Source organism: Perca fluviatilis, chromosome 5 (genome assembly GCF_010015445.1).
Source record: "Perca fluviatilis chromosome 5, GENO_Pfluv_1.0, whole genome shotgun sequence".
Classification (NCBI taxonomy): Eukaryota; Metazoa; Chordata; class Actinopteri; order Perciformes; family Percidae; genus Perca; species Perca fluviatilis.
In genome coordinates, this window is record NC_053116.1 from 25,849,492 (window position 1) to 25,869,577 (window position 20,086).

General features: G+C 38.1%; 2 protein-coding genes and 1 long non-coding RNA gene across 3 annotated transcripts in view; 2 read left to right on the top strand and 1 right to left on the bottom strand.

Annotated features, from left to right (window-relative positions):
* LOC120559222 overlaps window positions 1–18,031 on the bottom strand; it is a 35,091-nt gene extending 17,060 nt beyond the window's left edge. The window contains exon 1 of the long non-coding RNA XR_005639232.1: window positions 17,917–18,031. This is a non-coding gene — a long non-coding RNA (uncharacterized LOC120559222). The remainder of the gene's footprint in view (window positions 1–17,916) is intronic.
* On the top strand, window positions 4,243–8,390 carry LOC120559217 (taste receptor type 1 member 1-like). The gene is given in 7 exon segments (XM_039800772.1): window positions 4,243–4,424; window positions 4,686–4,783; window positions 4,786–4,961; window positions 5,108–5,833; window positions 6,557–6,763; window positions 7,113–7,233; window positions 7,462–8,390. Coding segments are annotated over 7 exon segments (2,439 nt in total).
* her3 (hairy-related 3) lies at window positions 17,272–18,487 on the top strand. The gene is made up of 4 exons (XM_039800775.1): window positions 17,272–17,354; window positions 17,487–17,582; window positions 17,717–17,798; window positions 17,944–18,487. The coding sequence occupies exons 1-4, from the start codon at window positions 17,301–17,303 to the stop codon at window positions 18,423–18,425; spliced, it is 714 nt and encodes a 237-aa protein (XP_039656709.1). The 5' UTR covers window positions 17,272–17,300; the 3' UTR covers window positions 18,426–18,487.
* The last annotated feature ends 1,599 nt before the right edge of the window (window positions 18,488–20,086 follow it).

The window sequence follows — 20,086 nt, forward strand, 5'->3', positions numbered from 1 at the left end:
GGGGCTATACACTGCTACAACACTGCCAAGCACATAGCCACTATTATAGCTCCCTTGTTTGGCAACACTGCACATCACATCCAAAAGGAAACAAAATCCATGATATCTAACTAATGTGTACCAACTGCTGAGTAAAGCCCTAGGAAACAGAACCAATCTCAATTGGAGCAATACTTTGCCATTGGTTAGATATGTGGAAACATCTGGGTCAAAATAAAAGCTAGAAAATGCAAGCCAAGTTCCAACTGTATGATATCTGTTCTGGGACTTTTCTGTGAATAAAAGCTCAACAAATATTAAAGTGTCTTAGTTTTACTGTCACATTTGAAAGCAGGCAATAGTCAACTTCAACCATGTCTCAGGCTGAATGCGCAAATAACTTAGTCATACAGGTGGTTTATATTCAGTATATCAAAACACCTCCCTGAATGGGAAATTGTACCTTATTGTTTTTTACAGTAATTAAACAACCTGCAGCTACTATCTTTGCTATGATACACGTAAACACAAGCTCCGTCCTTGGAGTTAATGGTTCATGCTTGCCAACCATAACACACAAACAATCAGTTCATTGAAGGATAGTTATGTTGTTTGTCATTTCCCAAACTGAGCCTTTTGTCAAAGCAAGACTTAATTCTTCTCTTGCGAAGACCACGGCACAAGGTCTGGACATAGTGAAGTATGGAACACATCTGAAAAACGCTGCTTCCATGGAACCTTAAACACCCTATCCATGCCCTATGACCTCACCATTTTCTGTGGAGTGGGTTTAGACCCCATCTTTAGATCAAAGTTGAGTTATCTAATTATGCTGACGTTTACTGCACATTTTATCCAACTCTCCCTCTTTAATAGTGTCAGCCAACAAGACCTTGTTGGGGTACCATCTACTGTATATTGACCTTGGGTTAAAGTTATTTTTCATCCTGTCAATATGTGCACTACTGTGGGTAAATCTCACTCAGTCCAGGACTACTAAGTGCAAAGCTCGACTGCTTTTGACCTTCTTGATTTTCTCTCAAAATTTCTCACTTCTTCCTCGATCATGGCACATCTGTCCCTTGCATGAGATTTCTCCCACTGCTTGAAATGCACTAAGCCAAGGCCTTACCTTCCAGAAAACTGAATGCCAATGATTCTGTGCAGTTTCAGAGACCTAATTGTCTGGCAGGCCAGACCTATCTGATGTGCCAGCACTGAAGTATGTTCTGGCTACACGGCTAAAAAAGTTAAATAAGTTCCGGTTGCAGCAACGGTGCCCTTGTGAAAATAGTGGAGATAGTGAAAGGAGAGGGACTAAGGCTGCCATCCTAATTGTCTGATTAAGTCCTGCATCTTCCTCCCATTTGCAACCAAATTGTTTTTAAACTTGCAGTGTAGGACACAAAATAAATCATTTGAGTCTCTCAATGTTAGCAGAACCCTTCATTTTGTCATCCTTGCACCCGTTTCAACATTGTCCAGGATTGCCAAAACATATCAGATTTGTGCCCCAGTTAGGTCTGCACGATTATGGCCTAAATGATAATCACAATTATTTTGATCAATGTTGAGATCACAATTATTTTTTTAAATCGTTGGTTTCACAGGTGTTGGGAGCAAGCGGCATGTTACATTCCAATTATAATTATACTGTCCTCCCTTAGAGGGTGCTACCTCAATTGCAAGAGGTTTGTTGCCAAGCAACTGCAGCCTCATCCATCCATTTCCTCAAATGTCAATACAGATTTATTTTTTACCTCTGGTGTTACAGTTTTAAGCATATAATGGGAACTTAAAATTAGGTTGCAAGTATAGTATAAGTAATGATTAACTTCCTTTCTAAGTGATGCCTAACTGCAATTACCATGGATGTATTGCCTCTGTTTCCACATGGAGTTGAAATCCATTTTAGAAAATCTTTGTATCAGAAGTGTGTAATAAAAAATTTAGATGGACCTACGGAGGCAAAAAAAAAAATAGCACTACATCTAGAAAGTCAAACTTCATCTTAAAATACCAAGAGGCAAAATCCCAGTCACAGTACCGGCTAAAGCGATTAACCTTGACAAGAAAGTGCAAACAGTACAGAAATAACTGCTTGCAAGAAACACTATTGTGAAGTACACTGTACCCACCTTATTGTACGTAACCCTTCTTATACTGTATACTTAAACTAGTGGTATAAATCATGTTCATCTGCTGAGTCATTGTAAATTTTCCTATTTCAAATGACATGTGAAAAGTGTGGTCCAATGGTAAATTATGCAGGGATGAGGTGTGTAAGAGGAGGTGGTCATTTACCATAAACCAAACATACTGGGTTGATTTCATTTTTTGTGTGTGTATTTGCTTGTGACTTTCCTGTGTGATCTTACACGCTCATCTGTACTTGTGAGATCATTCTTGTTGTATAACTTTCTTCTAAAGGGCCATTTAATTTTGAGACTTTCACTGCAACAGCAATAGCTGTTGGTTAACAGCATTAAGTTGTTTAAGTAGTTAAAATTATGTATCAAAAAAAAACACGTTGCTGAACATTATGCATGCAAGGACAAACGTTTGAGGGTGGAAGGAAGACAATGTGTTGAACAATGTGCGAGTGCAGGAAACAGTTGCAGATGAAAACTTGAATTTTCAAATGTGCTACCATTAGTACATCATGGTCTGAATTTAGAAATAGGATACAAACCCTTCTTTTTACAGACATTAATGTTGAGTTTTCTGTAGCTAATGGATTGGACATCATGTTGTGTTCCCTTTTAGTCGATTCACATGGTACAACACACGATATGGAACATCAAGCCCCCAGGTGACCTGTAGTGATGTATGAAAGGGCCCATCTGCACAAAAATACTCACCATAGGTCATCCCTCAGTTCTTACACTCTTTTTCTTAAGAGCACCTCACCTTGCTGAGTTAGCTAACTACAACTGGTTAGCTCTGTGTGATTATTGATGACTGTATTTTAAAGGGATGGTTGGGAGTAATTTCACCCTAGGGTCCTTTGCACCATGTCCTCGAGCCAAACACCCCCCCAGAAGCTTTTTCCCCTTGGTCTAACATTGGTCGAGTTAGCGCTATCAGCCGAATGGCTTAGTGCAGGCGCTAATGGAACCAAAGGTGTATCTCGGAAATTACCCCACTAAGAATGGTCAGAATGGTACCAAACTTCTACAGTAGTACAAATAGGTTGTAATAGGCTGTACTCATAAAACAAGGCATTGGAAAGTTTGTAAGTACACCAGGAGTTTATTTAAATAACACTTGCCTGACGGCTTCTACTCTGCTGCTACCGCTACCGGCAGTAAGATGAGTGCTTAGGGACCGTCTACAAACTAAAACACCGAAAAGACAACATACAACAAAAATATGTATTAATTTAACTTATTTTTAAAAAGCAAGTGCTGTAGTACAACTAGCAGGAGACAGGTTATAATTGAGGTAAGTTTGGAGACACTACCTTATTTAATCATTACATTTGTACTACTGTAGAAGTTTGGTCCCATTCCGGGCATTATTAGTGGAGTAATTTACGAGATACACCTTTGGTTCCATTAGCACCTGCACTAAGCCATTCGGCTGATTGCACAAACCCACCCAATTTTAGACCAAGGGAAAAAAGCTTCTGGGGGGGTGTTTGGCTCGAGCTCATGGTGAAAAGGACCCTAGGGTGAAATTACTCCCAACCATCCCTTTAATAGAGAGCCTCAGACAGCATGCGGTAGCGCAGTTGTTGCTACTACTGTTACTAGCATGGCAAGTGTTTTGCCGTTGTAATGATATTACGACGTAAATACGCAAGACTTTTTCAGCTGAGTGCAATTATCCATGTGGCAAAGATTTTTAAACATGGACATATTTTACATTTATCTTTTTTTTGTCACCCTCATATCTGTCACACTGAGTGAATTTAAAAACTAAATGTATTAAAATAAAAGTAAAATATGTCTAAAGTAAGGGAACTCGTTGGATTACCTTGTTTAAATGGATTACCAGATTTATTCAAGGTTAAGGCATTTTACTTTCTTGCTAGTAATGACTGTTCAACCCTTTGTGTATATTCACAGGGACTCTGCAGCAGCAGTTTTTATTATTTTTGCATGGTGATTTGTGTATTCTCCTTCAACCATTTATTGGTATGCATTTCATTCCCACGTGGATTTAAATGATCACTGGGGCTTAGCCATCACCAGAGTCTCATAACTTACTAAGGCTGAGGCAAATTCCATTAGAAATCCCATCAGGTCAGTAGCTACAACAATGAAACATTTTTGTAATTCGCTATGTCTACTGGGAACATTTCTACATGCCTTGGCTCAATGCACTGTCCCAGCCTCAGAGTTTCGGCTGGAAGGAGATTATTTGTTAGGTGGACTTTTTAATATTCATCATGTCACTGTCCCTCTTTATCAAGATAGACCAGAAGCCATTGACTGCTCCAGGTGAGTCTTACAATAAATCTGATTGGATAGCTTATGAAGTAAAAACTAGTGAAGAACGCCTGGTGTAACAGACATATTTTGTTCATTCCAGAGCTTTGGCACAAACATTAGACCAATAGCGTTATCCAGTTAGTTGCTACTCAGTCAAAACTGTTGCATATAAGAGGTTCTGACACCCCACTGAAACAAATTCTGTGTAAATTCCACAAAATTCCACAGTCCGTAAACTCCACTTTCCTGTTGTACTTTTTTTGTTCACAGTCAACCCTTCCTTCTCCAAAATTATCGAATGTTTCAGATGATGAGATTTTCTGTAGAGGAAATCAATAATTCTACCCCCTCCTTTTTTTTTTTTTTTTTTTTTTTCCTTTTCTCAAACTTATCTCAGTCAACGACTTGATCCAACCTTGGGATGAACTACATGATCATCAAGCACAGAAGTCCAATGTGTCCAAAGTGATGGCAGTGGTTGGTCCATTTACAAGCACTCAGTCCATGACTGTAGCCCCACTTTTCATGGCAGATCTCATTCCTCTGGTAAGTTTGCCAAAATTGGCAGACAAAGTGATTAAAAACAGATCTACTATATCATAATTTTTTATTAATTGTAAAATGAGTTTTGACGTTACATCTGAAAATCTTTCACTGAAAACTAATGCATTTTTTATTACTTTTTTTAACAGGTCAGTTATGGAGCTTCTAGTTCTGTCTTTTCAACAAAACAGAATTTCCCCTCATTCCTTCAAACAGTGCATCCCACTAAAGACATCATAGAAGTGATTGTTAACATTGTGCAGCAGTTGAACTGGCGCTGGGTTGCTTTTCTTAACAGTGACGATGATTATGGCAGAGATGGACTGGAATTGTTCATAAAGAGGATTAAGGACACTGAGATCTGCATGGCGTACACCCAAGCGCTCAACTACAACACAAATCACTCCCCCATATTCAAACAGATAGAGGCACAAAGGATAAATGTCATTATTGTTTTGGCTCCAAGAATGACTGCTGAAGCTCTCATTAAGTCAGCAATACAACTAAATGTCACTAAGAAGGTGTGGATAGCTGATGAGGGATGGTCCTTAGACAAGATGCTTTACAAGGAACAAGAAATCTTAAATATTGGAACTGTCCTTGGAGTGTCTCAGCCTGTAGTGTCAATACCTGGTTTCAGGGACTTTATCTATTCTTCCAAAAGCCAGACTCATTTTGAAAATGCAAGAGAGCAGGAGTTTTGTAATCAGGTTTGCAACTGCAGCAGCATAAGGGCAGAAGAAATCTTGAATGTGGATCCATCTTACTCTTTTCCTGTTTATTCTGCTGTATATGCCATCGCTCATGCCTTACATAATGCCTTGCAATGTGGATCTGGCAGATGTAATGACAATATTACAATATACCCACACATGGTAAGTATACCAATAATATTTATTAGTATTTAGATTTTGCTCATGTATGTTTCTGACTGCCTTTTAGAAGGTACCATATTATTAGTCTGCCTTGTTACTATATATAATAGATGTAGAAGATTGTTTTTAGATTTTTACCCTTCACTTTCTTTAAAGGAAAACTACTTAATCAACACCTTCAATGCCCATTGTGAATAGTGGTAGAATGTACATTAACTCAAGTGCTATATTGAAGTACAATTTTGTGGTACTTGAGTATTTCCATTTTCTGCTAATTTATACTTTTACTCCACTACATATCAGAGGGAAATATCATACTTTTTACTACACTGCATTTATTTGACAGCTTTACTTACTTTTCAGATTATTAATACAAAATATAATGTACTAATACATTATTATGTATTATTATAGATGAAGATACCAAGCAGTATATAAAGTAATTCAAATGAGCTCCACCTTTACCAGCTATTTAAGTGATGAAAACATTAATGCATCAACAATTAGAATCCATAATATGATATATATTATTATTCTTCGTTCTGCATAATGAGTACTTTTACGTCTATTTTGATGCTAATACTTTCGTATTTTTACATTAGTAATATTTCTACATACAGTATTATTACTTTTACTAAACTAAAAGATCTATAGTATTTCTTCCACCACTGATTGTGAACACATGGATGTAATGGTAATCTGAACGTTGTGTACCCACATCAGGTTCTGGCAGAACTGAAGAAATCAAACTTCACACTTTTAAATCAAAGAATACAGTTTGATGACAATGGGGACCCCAAGTTTGGATCATATTCTATAGTTTTCTGGAACCAAAGTCATGATGCAGAAGAAATTGGCTTTTATGATTTTCACCCATGGGTCAGTTCTTTCATCGACAGTACCAAAATTGAGTGGTACACAAAGGGAAAAGTAAGTTATTATTATTATTATTATTATTATTATTATTATTATTATTATTATTATTATTATTATTATGTCATTGTTATTATATGTGCAGCATTATACAGTATATCAACAGTTTATATACAGTATACAAATATTATTTTTGGTTGAGTGCACAATGTGTACAAAGTCGCAGTTAATAGCCGTGACAGGCTTAAATCACAAAATCAGAAACATCAAGAAACATGGTTGTTCTGGTGTAATTTGCAGGGACGTGTGCAAAGTTTCTGTTACTGTAAGATGAAGGTTACAAAACCTCCACTTTTAACAGTATTAATTAGTATTATTTTTGCTTCACTTACTATGTCTTTTGTAGGTGCCTACTTCACTGTGTTCCCCAGAATGTCGTAGAGGATATGCAAAAAAACTAAATGGAATCCACAAATGCTGCTTTGATTGTGAAATCTGTCCAACTGGAACTTATGTCAACAGCACAGGTAAATAATTATACATCAGAGGAAGAAAATGAGTAAAAGCAATGCTGGCATTGATTGGAGATGACGGATAATTTCATCTTCAAATGCATTTCATCATGCAATACATTGCTTTCTTGTTAAAATTTACCTCTAGTTAATACTATAAAAATGAAAGCAAGTTTTAACTGAACAAACACGTTTTTTTTTGAAAATTAACTTTATTGACTGTCCTGCTCTCATGTAAAACAGAGGATCCCTACAAGTGCATCAACTGTAAGGAGACAGAATGGTCAGCAGCAGGAAGTACATCATGCAATCTGCGGGTGGTGGAGTACATCCCATTCACAGACAGTGGGGCTATACTGATCATGGTCGGGGCCTCGGCCTTGGTGGGCCTCACATTAGCCACGTCTGTTCTCTTTGCCATCAACTACAACACACCTGTTGTCAGATCTGCTGGGGGACCAATGTGCTTCCTGATTTTAGGCTGCCTCAGCCTGTGTAGTCTTAGTATATTCTTTTACTTTGGTAAGCCAACAATTTCCTTTTGTATCTTAAGATTCTTACCGTTTCTCTTGTTCTACACTGTGTGTCTAGCATGTTTTGTTGTGCGCTCTTTTCAAATTGTTTGCATTTTTAAAATGGCCGCCAAGTTCCCCACGCTTCACAGTTGGTGGATGAAATATCATGGACAATGGCTGGTCATCACTGTGGCATTTGTTACTCAGGCACTCTTTCTTCTTATTGGCTATACTTATTTCCCCCCCAAGCCCTATGATGACATTTCTTGGTACCCAGACAAAATCATACTTGTTTGTGATATTAATCTCAAATCATTCTTTGGTTCTGTGGTTTTACTTTTATCTTTGTGCTCCCTTTGCTTTATTTTCTCCTACATGGGAAAAGACCTCCCAAAAAATTACAATGAGGCCAAAGCAATAACCTTCTGCCTGCTCCTGCTGATCCTCACCTGGATCATGTTTGCCACTGTATACATTCTGTACCGTGGCAAGTACATCCAAACTCTTAACGCTCTGGCAGTTCTCTCCAGTCTCTATTCCTTTCTGTTGTGGTATTTCCTCCCAAAATGCTACATCATAATTTTTCAACCCCAAAAAAACACACAGGAGTACTTCCAAGGTCTCATTCAGAATTATACCAAAACAATCAGCCAATAGCAGCTTCCAGTATGCGTCTCTACAGGCATAAAAATGGCCTCAGACAGGGCTGGAACCTGGGGTAAAAAGTCAGCCGTGAACTTTTGAGACCCAGACCAGCCCACCACAATCAGCCAGACACCAACTGCTCTTGCACTCCCTTTGAACACATGTGCATACCAACAGGGTTCAACATTAGCACCATTTACCAGCCAAATGCTGGTAGATTTGCTTGACTTGCCAGCCAAAAAAAGTAAAAAAACATTCTCTAGCCATTTAGTTGGTGGACAAAAAGTTCATTTTGAACCCTGCATTCCAACCCCTAATACTCTCACTTAGCTGAGTGGTAAGTAAGAAAGTATGATAATGTACTCACTGATTCAAAAAGGCTGCCTGGCTCCTGATGGCAAGATGGCTAAAGGTTGAGGTGACAAGTCTGTAAGTTAAACTAAGCTGCATTTTGTACACAGCATTTAGCTTGTGTTATAGTGGAATGTGGATAAATCAGAGAGTTATAGTACTATGTCTGCTTGCTAATACACTAGTTACATTAGTTTATTAACAGATAACTTGTCCTCTCTGGTAGACAAAGGGTGCTAAAATAATCATTTGACATACTTAAATCTCGTGTTCTTAGCAAGCTGTCGGCAATTGGTGGAGTTACTTTCGCCTCCGTTGGGAGCGGGACTTGTGTGCTCCCTCTCTATGGTAGGATGATGGAAGTGGGTCATAGTGGGATGTGATTGGCCAGTGTTCAGCTGAGAGACAAACGAGTGGGTCAATCATGTGATCTCTCTCCTCTCTGTGGGCTGGTCGGTCAAAGACCAAGGATGTGAATGGTCAGTTTTCATATGATTGACACACAAGTGGGCTAATTATTTGATCTCTCTTTTCTTTACGGGCCAAAAAAAATAAAAATATTGAGTGGAGCCTATTCAGCCCACACAAATAGACCGGCCCACCGGGAAATCACCGGTACTCCAGATGGCCAATCCACACCTGAATACTTGCAATGCAGCATTTTGTAATAAACTGTTAATCCTGTTAAACTCTTACAATAACAATAAAGATATTCTATTCTGTTCAATAAATAGGAATGAATATTTGTCTTTTTGACTTCTATCTTTTAAGGGTTGTCAGCTAATCTTTTTCAGATACAGATGTTTTTTTTTTATGAGGAATCTATTAACAACAACAATCTTGAAATATGTTAAAAACAATAAGAAACAATAAAATAGTCTAACAAGAGGCACGTGTCGTCTATCTTCAGAGATGGTTGCAACATACAGTCCTAAACAGAAGACTTTGCTAAATATTCTAAGTAGCCTTTATATGGCTGATACCTGAGACCGAGGGCAATTGTAAAAAAATGTATGTATTTTTCTTCATAACTCACAGACTACTAGAAATACACTAGTCATCTTTTGATACAAGAAACATATGTGCACTAATTAATGATACAATTAATATATTACACTAATAAGGACAAGACTAACCTTAAATTGAATGCAAAAAGTCAGGCAATTGTAACACTGAAGAAAGTAATATTAACCCACTGTATCTTAAATAAAACCACACCTCAAAGTACTGAGATTAATGCTGTAATATGTAATAATGTTACTTAAGATTAATTCTTTTCAATGTTAGGCATCATATCCATTCTAAGCAAAAGTCTATTTCTATTTTTGCAGAGGCTAGGCAACTATAGTGTTAACTAGGTTTTTATTTTTTTAATTGAGTTAAAAGTATATTTTACTCAAAAACATGGATCAGCTGATCAGGTCAAGAAAGGAACTTGCAGACATAGGCTAGATAATATTCACACTTTCTGTCAATATCTAATCATTTTATTTTTAAAAAGGTGCTCACATTAGGCCATGTGGCTTTAAGGCAATTGTGATGTTGTTACAATTGCCCTGATCTTGCAGCCATGATAAACACTTGTATGCCAGCTAGCAACACCTATATGAGAATAGTTTGCACATACAATTAATACAATTCATGTAAGTTTAAACTTGCACTCATCTAGACAGCAAATGAAAAAAACTGTACATCCAAAAAAGTAACTTTCATACCTCAAAATCAGTTTTTTGTTGAAAACTTATGCTGAGGTGAAACAATCCCAGTACTTTTCCACAGACAGAAAGAGAATCATTCTAAGCATGTTCAGAGTAAGTGTCATCGCTCTAGCTTGTGTTACAATTGCCCCCGGTGGATGTTTGCCTTATTCTGAATGTGACAATCAAGTCATGTTTAATGATATTGCAAAGTGGTGTGGACTTAGTGTATACTTGGTTCCCTCCAAACTGTCTAGATAATCATTTTTGCCCAACTTTTGCAAGCTAATTGAATATTAATTAACAGTTGTATGTACCTTCTTGCTAGACTTTTCTTCCCTTGCTTGACCAGTATTGTAATCATCCATGCTAAAATTCTAAATTAGTAGAAGAAATCGTCACGCACATACGTATGGGTTGAAATTCAACTTAAAAATAAATTTCCACAAGGAGACAAATAAAGTACTTGCATTGTCATAAGCTATAAAATAGGTAGGATTACATTATCACTGAATTATCAATGTAGGCTACAGGTTATAGTTGTTAACAGGGCATTTAGTGACAATCATTCAGTAACAAAGTTAATTCTGTTAAGCCCCTGTAATTCAGATATGTCCATGTACATGTACAGTACTACAGTTATGAAACAATAAGGTGATTCAATAAAAACAAACAAATGGAATGTGTGTTTTTCTTTGTTCGTTTTTTAAGGTTGCTGTAACACCAATCTCACCACATGATGGCACCACTTCACAATGATGCTGTCTACAGGCCAGATTACAGTTCCACCATATACTTGTATGACTTTTTTTTCCTCTAATGTCAGTTTTCATCAAAGACAAAGCCTGATACTGTTACATTTTTCACCCATTCAGTGCGACCATTAAGCCATATTCTCCATGGGGACATTGCCTTAAAAATTAGACTGTGATATTAGAAACTGAATGATGTGAATTAAGTTTAAAGGTAAAATCAGCTCTAACAATACTAAGTAAAAAATATATTTGATTGAGATTAAAGTTAGGGTGGGGTTGGAGAGTGCAATGTTAGATTTTTTTGTACAGATTTTTAACAGATTAAGAGTGTATTCATTCGTTTACACCATTTTGTTGAAATATAAATTCAACAGTTAATTCATACTGAAGTAATAAAAAACTGGAGTAATAAATAACGCTATTCAGTATTGTATGCTATAGCATGTTTTTTTTTCCATGTCAGTTTGTTTCTGTACCCTTATAGGCAATTTAAGTCTTAATGAAAGTATGAAGTGATGCTTAACTTCCTTTCCAGGTTTGATGCATGCCGTTATCTGTTTATTGCCTCTGTTTCCACTGTTTAAATAGATTTTTTTCTCAGTAAATGTTTGTGTAAATTAAAAATGATCTCTGTGATTGCATGGTGCACTTCAACCTCTATAATCACAGGTAATGCTGGCTGTGACAGGTACCATTCGGTAGAAGCACCTTAATTCAGAAATAGTTATAATTAATAGCATAATAGTTAATAGCATATGTCTAGAGCAGGTTACCTCAGTGGGAATCAAACCACTTATGGGTCCACCTGAAGTTACCAATTTTTCCTATTCACTGCCAACCTTCTTGTTCAGTCAAGAATTCCTTGAGATGAAGCCAACGTTTTTTCGATTTTTTTTGACAGGTTTACTTCTTGACAGTAGCCTATGTCATGGACCCAAGTGATGCGTCAGCTACGCTGCTGACTGTCGACCAATTTCTGCCTCCATTTGAAAGTCAAAGTTTCACGCTGTGATGCTCAGTAAGGATGGGGTGCCCCACAAAGTGAAACGGAAAGAGCCTTACCGCGGGGGGTATGGGACCATTCCAGAGGGTAAATTGCCATTTTGTTGTGGCTATTCAGTTTTCTGGCAAGGAGAAGGGGAGGATGGACCGTGAAACTAGGAACGAATTGGTAAATAATGCCACTTAGCATGGCATATGGCGCGTCTGGAGAGCTGAACGCTGACACAACAACAAATTGACGATTTCATACCAATTTTAGAGTTACATTCGCCACACACGTTGTCACGCAGAATTTCAGCGTATTGATCCAGACTAATCCTATCGGGAGATGTTCAAGATTTGTGTAGCCTGATACAATGTTAAAATAACCATATTGAAAGATGAGGGGTAGATATAATTTAAAATTCTAATTATTATAAATATTGGAAACGACTATATCTAAAATTGCCGAGACTTACACGAACGCAAAATGTTTGTATTCTATAACGACTAACATGCCTTGATTATTATTATTATTATTATTATTATTATTATTATTATTATTTATTTTTATTTTTATTTTTTTGTTATTTTGTTCAAGTCGATGGAGGCAGCGTTTCTGCCAGGGGACGCATATTTCTGTTTTACAAAATACAGAGCGAGGATAATCGGAGGAACGCCCCATGGCTTTTCACTTGTACCTTTCAATTTTCCACTTTGGTCAGATAAAGGGAAACCCCTGGGAAAAACTTGACCAGCAACTGGTCCTTCCTTTTGCGAAAAAAAAGCAAAAAACAAAATGCACTTTAAGTGAAGGCCATTTGCGTTTGGTGGCCATATAGGTTTTGCCTTTAAAATTGCCTTTTTTCAATGAATACACTACAAGTCCCTCGCCCCTCAGGGATGCTGCTGTTGAGAGATCTGGCTTCCTATTTGCCTAAACTTTAGCCATAGCCCAACTTCCGCAGTTAATTATGCTGAGAATGAGTCGCAATTTATTTGAAACACCACTATACATGGTTGGTCCTGTCTATGAGACTATCGATGTGATTTTTAACAAAGATAATAGTTAATGAGTTTATGTTTTGAGTGGACTTGAAAATCTTTACATCGACTCACTGTCAACACATTCGGGCCCTTTCAGCAATGACGATTAGTTGGAGTTAATGTTTAGTCCGTGTACTGTTGTTCAAAACTAACGGTGGGTTTGATCTACAGAGGCTGATGTTGTGCGTAAAGTGATGGATCTCATATATGTAGCCTACTTCTTACTTATTAATCCATCAAACTGAAACTAAAATGCCGTCACGCGGACTACATTCAGACAACTTTTTCAGTACACAGAAACATGTAATTTTGGAAGATGACCGTGTCGCTCTATCAGGAGTGTGAGTCTGAGGTACTGAAGTAAGATAATACACAGAAAAAGCTAAATAATTACCTCTGAGGTTTATTTTTTTATTTGGTTTTTTTTTTTATCTCAAACCAAACGCTTAATTTCCGCGTTGGTCTTATGCCTGGTAACTGTTGTTTTACGCACGGTTAAATACGGTGCGCTTAAGGGTGCTTGGTTATTCTTATTCAAATCTTGCTCAAGTGGTTCAGAGTAAATGGCAGATGTTTTGCAATTCAAGGCGCATCCATACCCATGCGCTTTAGTGTTTAACAATGGCGCTCCCCTTTTGTTAGGCACTTGTGTCTTTCAGTTTAGAGCTCGACAAAGGCTTCATCCTCCAGCGAGTTATAAAGTTACTTTCCAGTCAGTTCATTTCGGTCCTTGAGAAAACCTTAAGCGATGTTAATGTGCACCCCAGTTCTTTTCATGCGGTAACCCCGGCACAAACGGGCAAAGAGCGCCCATTGTATTCCCAAACCAAAGTAAGAAGTCTTTAAACAACCCGAGGACCAGTCTATAGAAATTCATGATGCCGTTTCTATTTGATGTTTGATCAGAGCTTCGTCAACAGGTCCGTCGCGTGGCTTTTCAGCAAATCCTGTATATATTTCTAATATGTTTCCAGAGCACCTGTCGACGTACCTGCTCTTTTTACTGCGACCTTGTTACTCACAATGAGCGTTTTGGTCACACCAGTACTGCCTCGGGTCCATCTGAATGGAGGCGGTGCATCGATTTGCTCCGCTCACGGTGCGCCAAATTATGGGCCTGTATTTGCATATTGTAACAGCGCTCCACTATGACATGCAGACATGGTAGCCTATTGCATACATTTACAATATACGGAAGAAATTGATTACAAGATTGGTAATTTTTAAATTATATTCCGCAAAATACAATGACCTGCAGTTTACAACACAGGTATACTTATTACATGTTTAAATGCCTGATACCATCAGAATGCATAGCTAGTATAAACATGCATGTTGCTTAAACATAGTTTTCTTTGTAATCTCTTGTTATTCGTAAACATACAATCTATATAAAGTAGCCTAAATGGAAGGTGTAGATAACCTTTGCATGTCTGCATATTATACCGTTTGGTATAGGCCTAACAATTGGCTTGCAAATGTCTCAGTTTCCCTCAAATAGTTTATTGCAGTAATTGCATAATTGCTTCACTAATTGCTGTTAACAAGTTCCCCAATAGTCCAATTATTACAGCAGCATTGTCAGGTCCCCGCCGGCAGGCATCCATGACAAAGGTCCGATAGGGTTAATGAATAACCTGGGGCTGAAAAGTGGAGCAAGAGCCCTTTTTAAAACAAACACTTAACTTGTCATTTAATGGCACTTGCATTATTATGTCTACTTGGGACACAAGTTTCTCGTTACGCTATTCTTATGGATAGATGATGACATTATGCGACTTTTAAGAGAAGTTAGGTGCTATTGGAGGGAAACAGTTTTAAAGCCTGACTGCATTCCTTCACTGTAGACCCCTGAGAGCCAACACTAATTGAAATTATACCGAATAATCAGCGGTGAAATCTCTACTCTATGGCACAGAATAACAAGACAGGCGACTGTTGTGATGCCACGACTCCTAAAATTACCGCTTCACGGTCTTGTGTTAAAACCAAGCGTGAAAACGCAGATAACGTGGCGTCCAGAGAGGACAAAAGACACCTGAAAGCTCACTTACACCAGAGCACCTCGGGCAAATTTCATACCGATTAAATGCTTTAGTAAATAACACCACAATTGTGGCCCGCGAGTTGTCGGTACATTTTACGCAATTAGTGTCTTCTGACACGCCTGACATGCCTGTGCTTCGATTGCAGTCTGTTTTAATCATGACTTCATGGTCAATTAATCCAGTCTTAGCTATTGAAAAAAATCTATCGATTGTAGAACTATGTTATGCAATGTAATACACGGAAATATCCTACTATTGTTTCAGCATCCAGATTAGGCAGTTTGAGCAACAGCATGAAAATAACGGTTGTAGGGCCTTGGTGGCAATCAACACTTAAATCTGCCAATTTAAAGCTTTTAATAAAACTGGTTCACATGTAACAGCAGATTGTACAGGACGTCTACTTGATCTTGTCAAAACGGAATGAAGAGAACAGTATGTTGGTTAACTTTAGAAGTGGAGGGAATCTTTTGATGCCCACACGTTTGTGGTCACAAAGCAGACCAAAAGAAAAGATCAATGGCGCACTACTATAAACTGGCCTCTTTTCATGCGCGTCCTCCACAGACTGAATACAAATGCCCCTCCTTTACCCGGGTCATTTTAACACACGCATTGTAACGGTGTTTTTGAAAGGTGCTATAAATAAAGGTTATTATTGTGTACCGGATCAGGAAAGAAGACTTCGGCAATGGTTTTCTCAGCGTGTTCTGTCTTTATTTATGGAAATGCTCAAGTAACCTCAAATCACACATCTATAGAGTGAATTATACAATGAACACATTTACGCTTACCATTAATGCTAAAGCCTAGCATTCCCTAAGTGGGTGTCCAGCCTATAATGTTAGCTTTAATGCACCCCCATTTAGTATTTTTCAGATGGTCTGTGTGTGTGAGCACAAGATGCGCAGTGGACTGCAGTGAGCCTATAGTCAATACATTGTTTCAGCTCGTATAACTTTCCCAAGCCTTCGCCCCTTTCAGGGAAGCAGTGTGGAAAATCGGGAGGCGAGGGACCGGGGACAAGGGGCGGCCCGCGATTCTCCTCGGTGCCTCACCGCGCCTGGTATGAAGACAAAAACTGGCGACGCACAATAGTCGAAGAATTCCTAAGTAACATATCGCAAAATGTTATGCTTTTCGTCATTACATGTTTGGTGTTTGATGTAGGCTATATAAACAAAAGCGTAACTGCACATGTTGCCTGAAAAAAAGTAGGTTTAGCTGTTGTAAGCTAATAACATTTTGCAAGTGTAACACTTTCACAACAAGTGGCCACCAGAAAATCTAAATGTTGTGGGTGACACGCAGGGAATTACCACGGTGCTGCCTTCGACTGGTGGCGTGAAACTCACATTTAAAAGATTGAATAAAGGAGTCAATAGTACCCACACCATGCTCACCGAGCAGAACCATTATGAGTACCCATTATGTTTAAGATTTTTACGCTTCTCCTTAGCTTTTTGCCCCACACGTTGTTTCTTGGATATTTGCACTTAATATATCCATTGCGCAGTAGGCTATAGGCTACTGCGGCTACATAGATTTGTGGTCTGTGTATGTTTTGTGTTTAACCGACTTCGAAATAATCCCAAAAGCTAGATAGTTATAAACAGACAGAAGTACAGTTTTGATGCACTGTGATTTCAGACTATTCCTCTGCATTCTGCAGGGCCTGTATTTGTTTACAGGCTTTTGTTAGTTGACTAAAATTAACTGAAAAAGCAAATTCAGGAATAATTTCAGGTGACGGTTTTTTTTATAAATTACGAGCATGGATAAAAATTGCAAAACATTCAGTAATTTAAAATGCATATTTAAAACAGCATGACATTCTTCACTTTTCTGTGCCGCTTAGCCTTTGGTTGGCTGTCAAATGACGCCGGCGTTTTACTCATTTGAGCGCAAGAGACAGGCGGGACTGTTTGCATTGAGATGTTAAGTGGGTGTCTCTATATAAATCCACTCAGAGTTAACTCCTTCATTCGTGCGCCAAAGAGAGAAAGAAATTAACTTCAAGGAAACCAGAAAAGGACTAACAGAATGGTGGCGACGACAGACTGCATAGAAAAGTCCAAACCCATCGCTGGAAACAGGGTGTGTGGAATAACTTATTAAGAGGAACAGAATTTAGGGGTAGAACACTATATACCAGAACATTACTGAATTATGTTGTATGCAATATTCATTTTGATTCATTTTCATTTCACTTTTTTTTTTTTTTTACAGGTATCCAAACCACTCATGGAAAAGAAACGAAGAGCTCGCATTAACAAGTGTTTGGACCAGTTAAAATCTCTTCTGGAGAGCTACTACAGCAGTAGTGTAAGTATGCAGGATGTAACTTTAGAATTTCAAAAATGTATTATACTTCGGACCAGTTATTGCAACGCATGCTTAAGAAATTATAATAATTATTAGAAAATGGCTGTATTGTAATCTATTTTCTCTTTTCTCAGATTCGAAAGCGCAAACTGGAAAAGGCCGACATCTTGGAGCTTACTGTGAAACATCTAAGGAACATCCAAAAGATCCAGTGTTGTAAGTAACCGTCAATATTCAAATAAGATACTCGGCGGATTCAAGATTATTTTATGGATACATCAGATCAGCTTTAGACTACGCACAATTGTATGCATAGTGTATGCGTGTTTCTAACCTTACGATGTCTTTCCATTGCTTTCAGGCACTGCCGCTGCTTCCGAGTTCTCTGATTATCAAACTGGTTTTCGCAGTTGCATGGCAAACGTCAACCAGTATTTGCTGATGGCCGACAACTTGAACGGGAGCGACAGCTGGATGTTATCGCAGCTTTCCAGTAAACTCTGTCGCTCTCGGGGACGGGAGGAAGTCTTCAGCACCAAGGACAGCAGCCGGGGCCAAGCAGCAGAGACACAGGATGAGGTGCGGATACTTCTTCCATCGGCAGCTGGGCCTGAGGAAAGAAAAACGGCCAAATCTAAAACTCTGAAACCGCTTAGTGCAAGCACGTCTCCTTGTTTACCGAGCGAAGACGCACGACAGTCATCTAGAACCAAACTGACTGTCCCTGTTGCGGCACTCAGACAAAGTACTCATGAAAAAAGTTTAAGTAACAAGATATGTCCCCCTGTCAGTTACAGGAATGAAGTTGCAAAACCTCAGCACAATGTCTGGCGGCCTTGGTAAAACTGTAGATATCCTAATTCATAGTTTGGTTGAATGTTTATTATTGCACTGTATAGATTACAATATGCTATTATAGGTTATACTGTATATGTTTTATTTTCTTAATAAAATTGACGAAAGAAAGAACGTGTGGTTATGTCTGTTATAGAACCTTAACCTTCCACGGGTCGTTTACAACATGTGGCAGATTTATAGCAAGTGATGGCTAATCTCTAAAGTCAAATGTTGATTTTTTGATGTCATAGTAAAAACAGATATGGGGAGTGAAAACATGATGGATATAGGTACCTGTTATATTAGCTAAATTAAAAGAAAATGATAAGCTGCCTAATATGTGCATTTTTCTTTTTTGTAAGGTCAAAGTAGTGGGCACGGGATTAAAATGTATCTTACATTTATCAATTTGTGTTAAACATTTGATAAATTCATTAAGCCTATATAAACACTGAGGTTGTGGTTTCTTCATTTGTCTTTCTTGCAATACATCGCTTTTTCACAATAAAGGGTAAGGTTAATAAGGGTACAAATCATATAAGTAGGCCTTTCAAACTTACAATATCTGTTATTGTTTCATTATCATTACTATTATAATCACCGTTATGATTATTTGCTTGTTGGAGTGTACCGCGGTCGAGAATTATCCACTTAAACCAAAATCTTCTAGCAGGTATCATTGACAAATTAGAGCAGAATGGCCTGGGGGGAAAAAAACTTCATATTTCTGTTGTGCTTTCATAGAGGCAGTAGTTAAGCAGTACTTAAGTATATGTATTGTAGCCTACCCTTAACACACAGTGAAACCGAAATAAGAAACATGGAGTTGACATATAGAGAAAAAATGATCCAAGATAGTGGGGGTTGACTGTCATTTCTTCTATTCTTCTCCGGTTTCACGCATAAGTACCGAAACAGTGTCGGGCAAATCAGATGCTTGTCGAGCAGCACAACAATTTTCTGCTACAGGGTGCTAATTACACGCCATGCCTTCTTCTCCGTCTCCTCTGGAGATGGTGAAACGTTGTAGGCTAGGCTGTATGAGGAAAGAAAACATGTGAATGTAGTTTAAATTCTTCTTCCTTCTCGGAATTGAAATTAAATCTCTGTCAGTTTAATTGTTTCCAGCTTTTCTGAAATGTGATTTAGAATAGCGTTACACCGGGTCCACTTCAGCGCATTCTTACGTTACGTTGGCTGCTTGCTGGAGTGCCCGATCCAATTCATACATGTTTCGGTCATCATTCATCCTTCTGTGAATATTACAGAAGGATTCACAGGTTCACTGTCGATTGAACGAGGCTTACTTAAAAAGGAAATGACAAATTGGTATACGAAGGAAAACTTTTATAAACCGTAACTGACTTTTATATTTTCATTGTAAGCCTAGTAGTTTTTGGTATACGTGCAGTTTAGTGTCCTTAATTATGAACCTGCTAAACCACCTGTGCTGTTTCACAGGTGGTTTATAGTGATTAATGTGCGCGTGACAAGTTTGCCGCTCAAAAAGTCATTTATTAAGTCATTTTGTTGCAAATGTGCATTATTTACAAGCGAAAAAAATGGTAGGGCGACCCCGTTCTTCGGAAACGATTGTGGCAAATGAGGCCAAATGTTTAACCCGTCACTAATACACTAACCCCCACCCCTCAAAACTCGTTTTACAA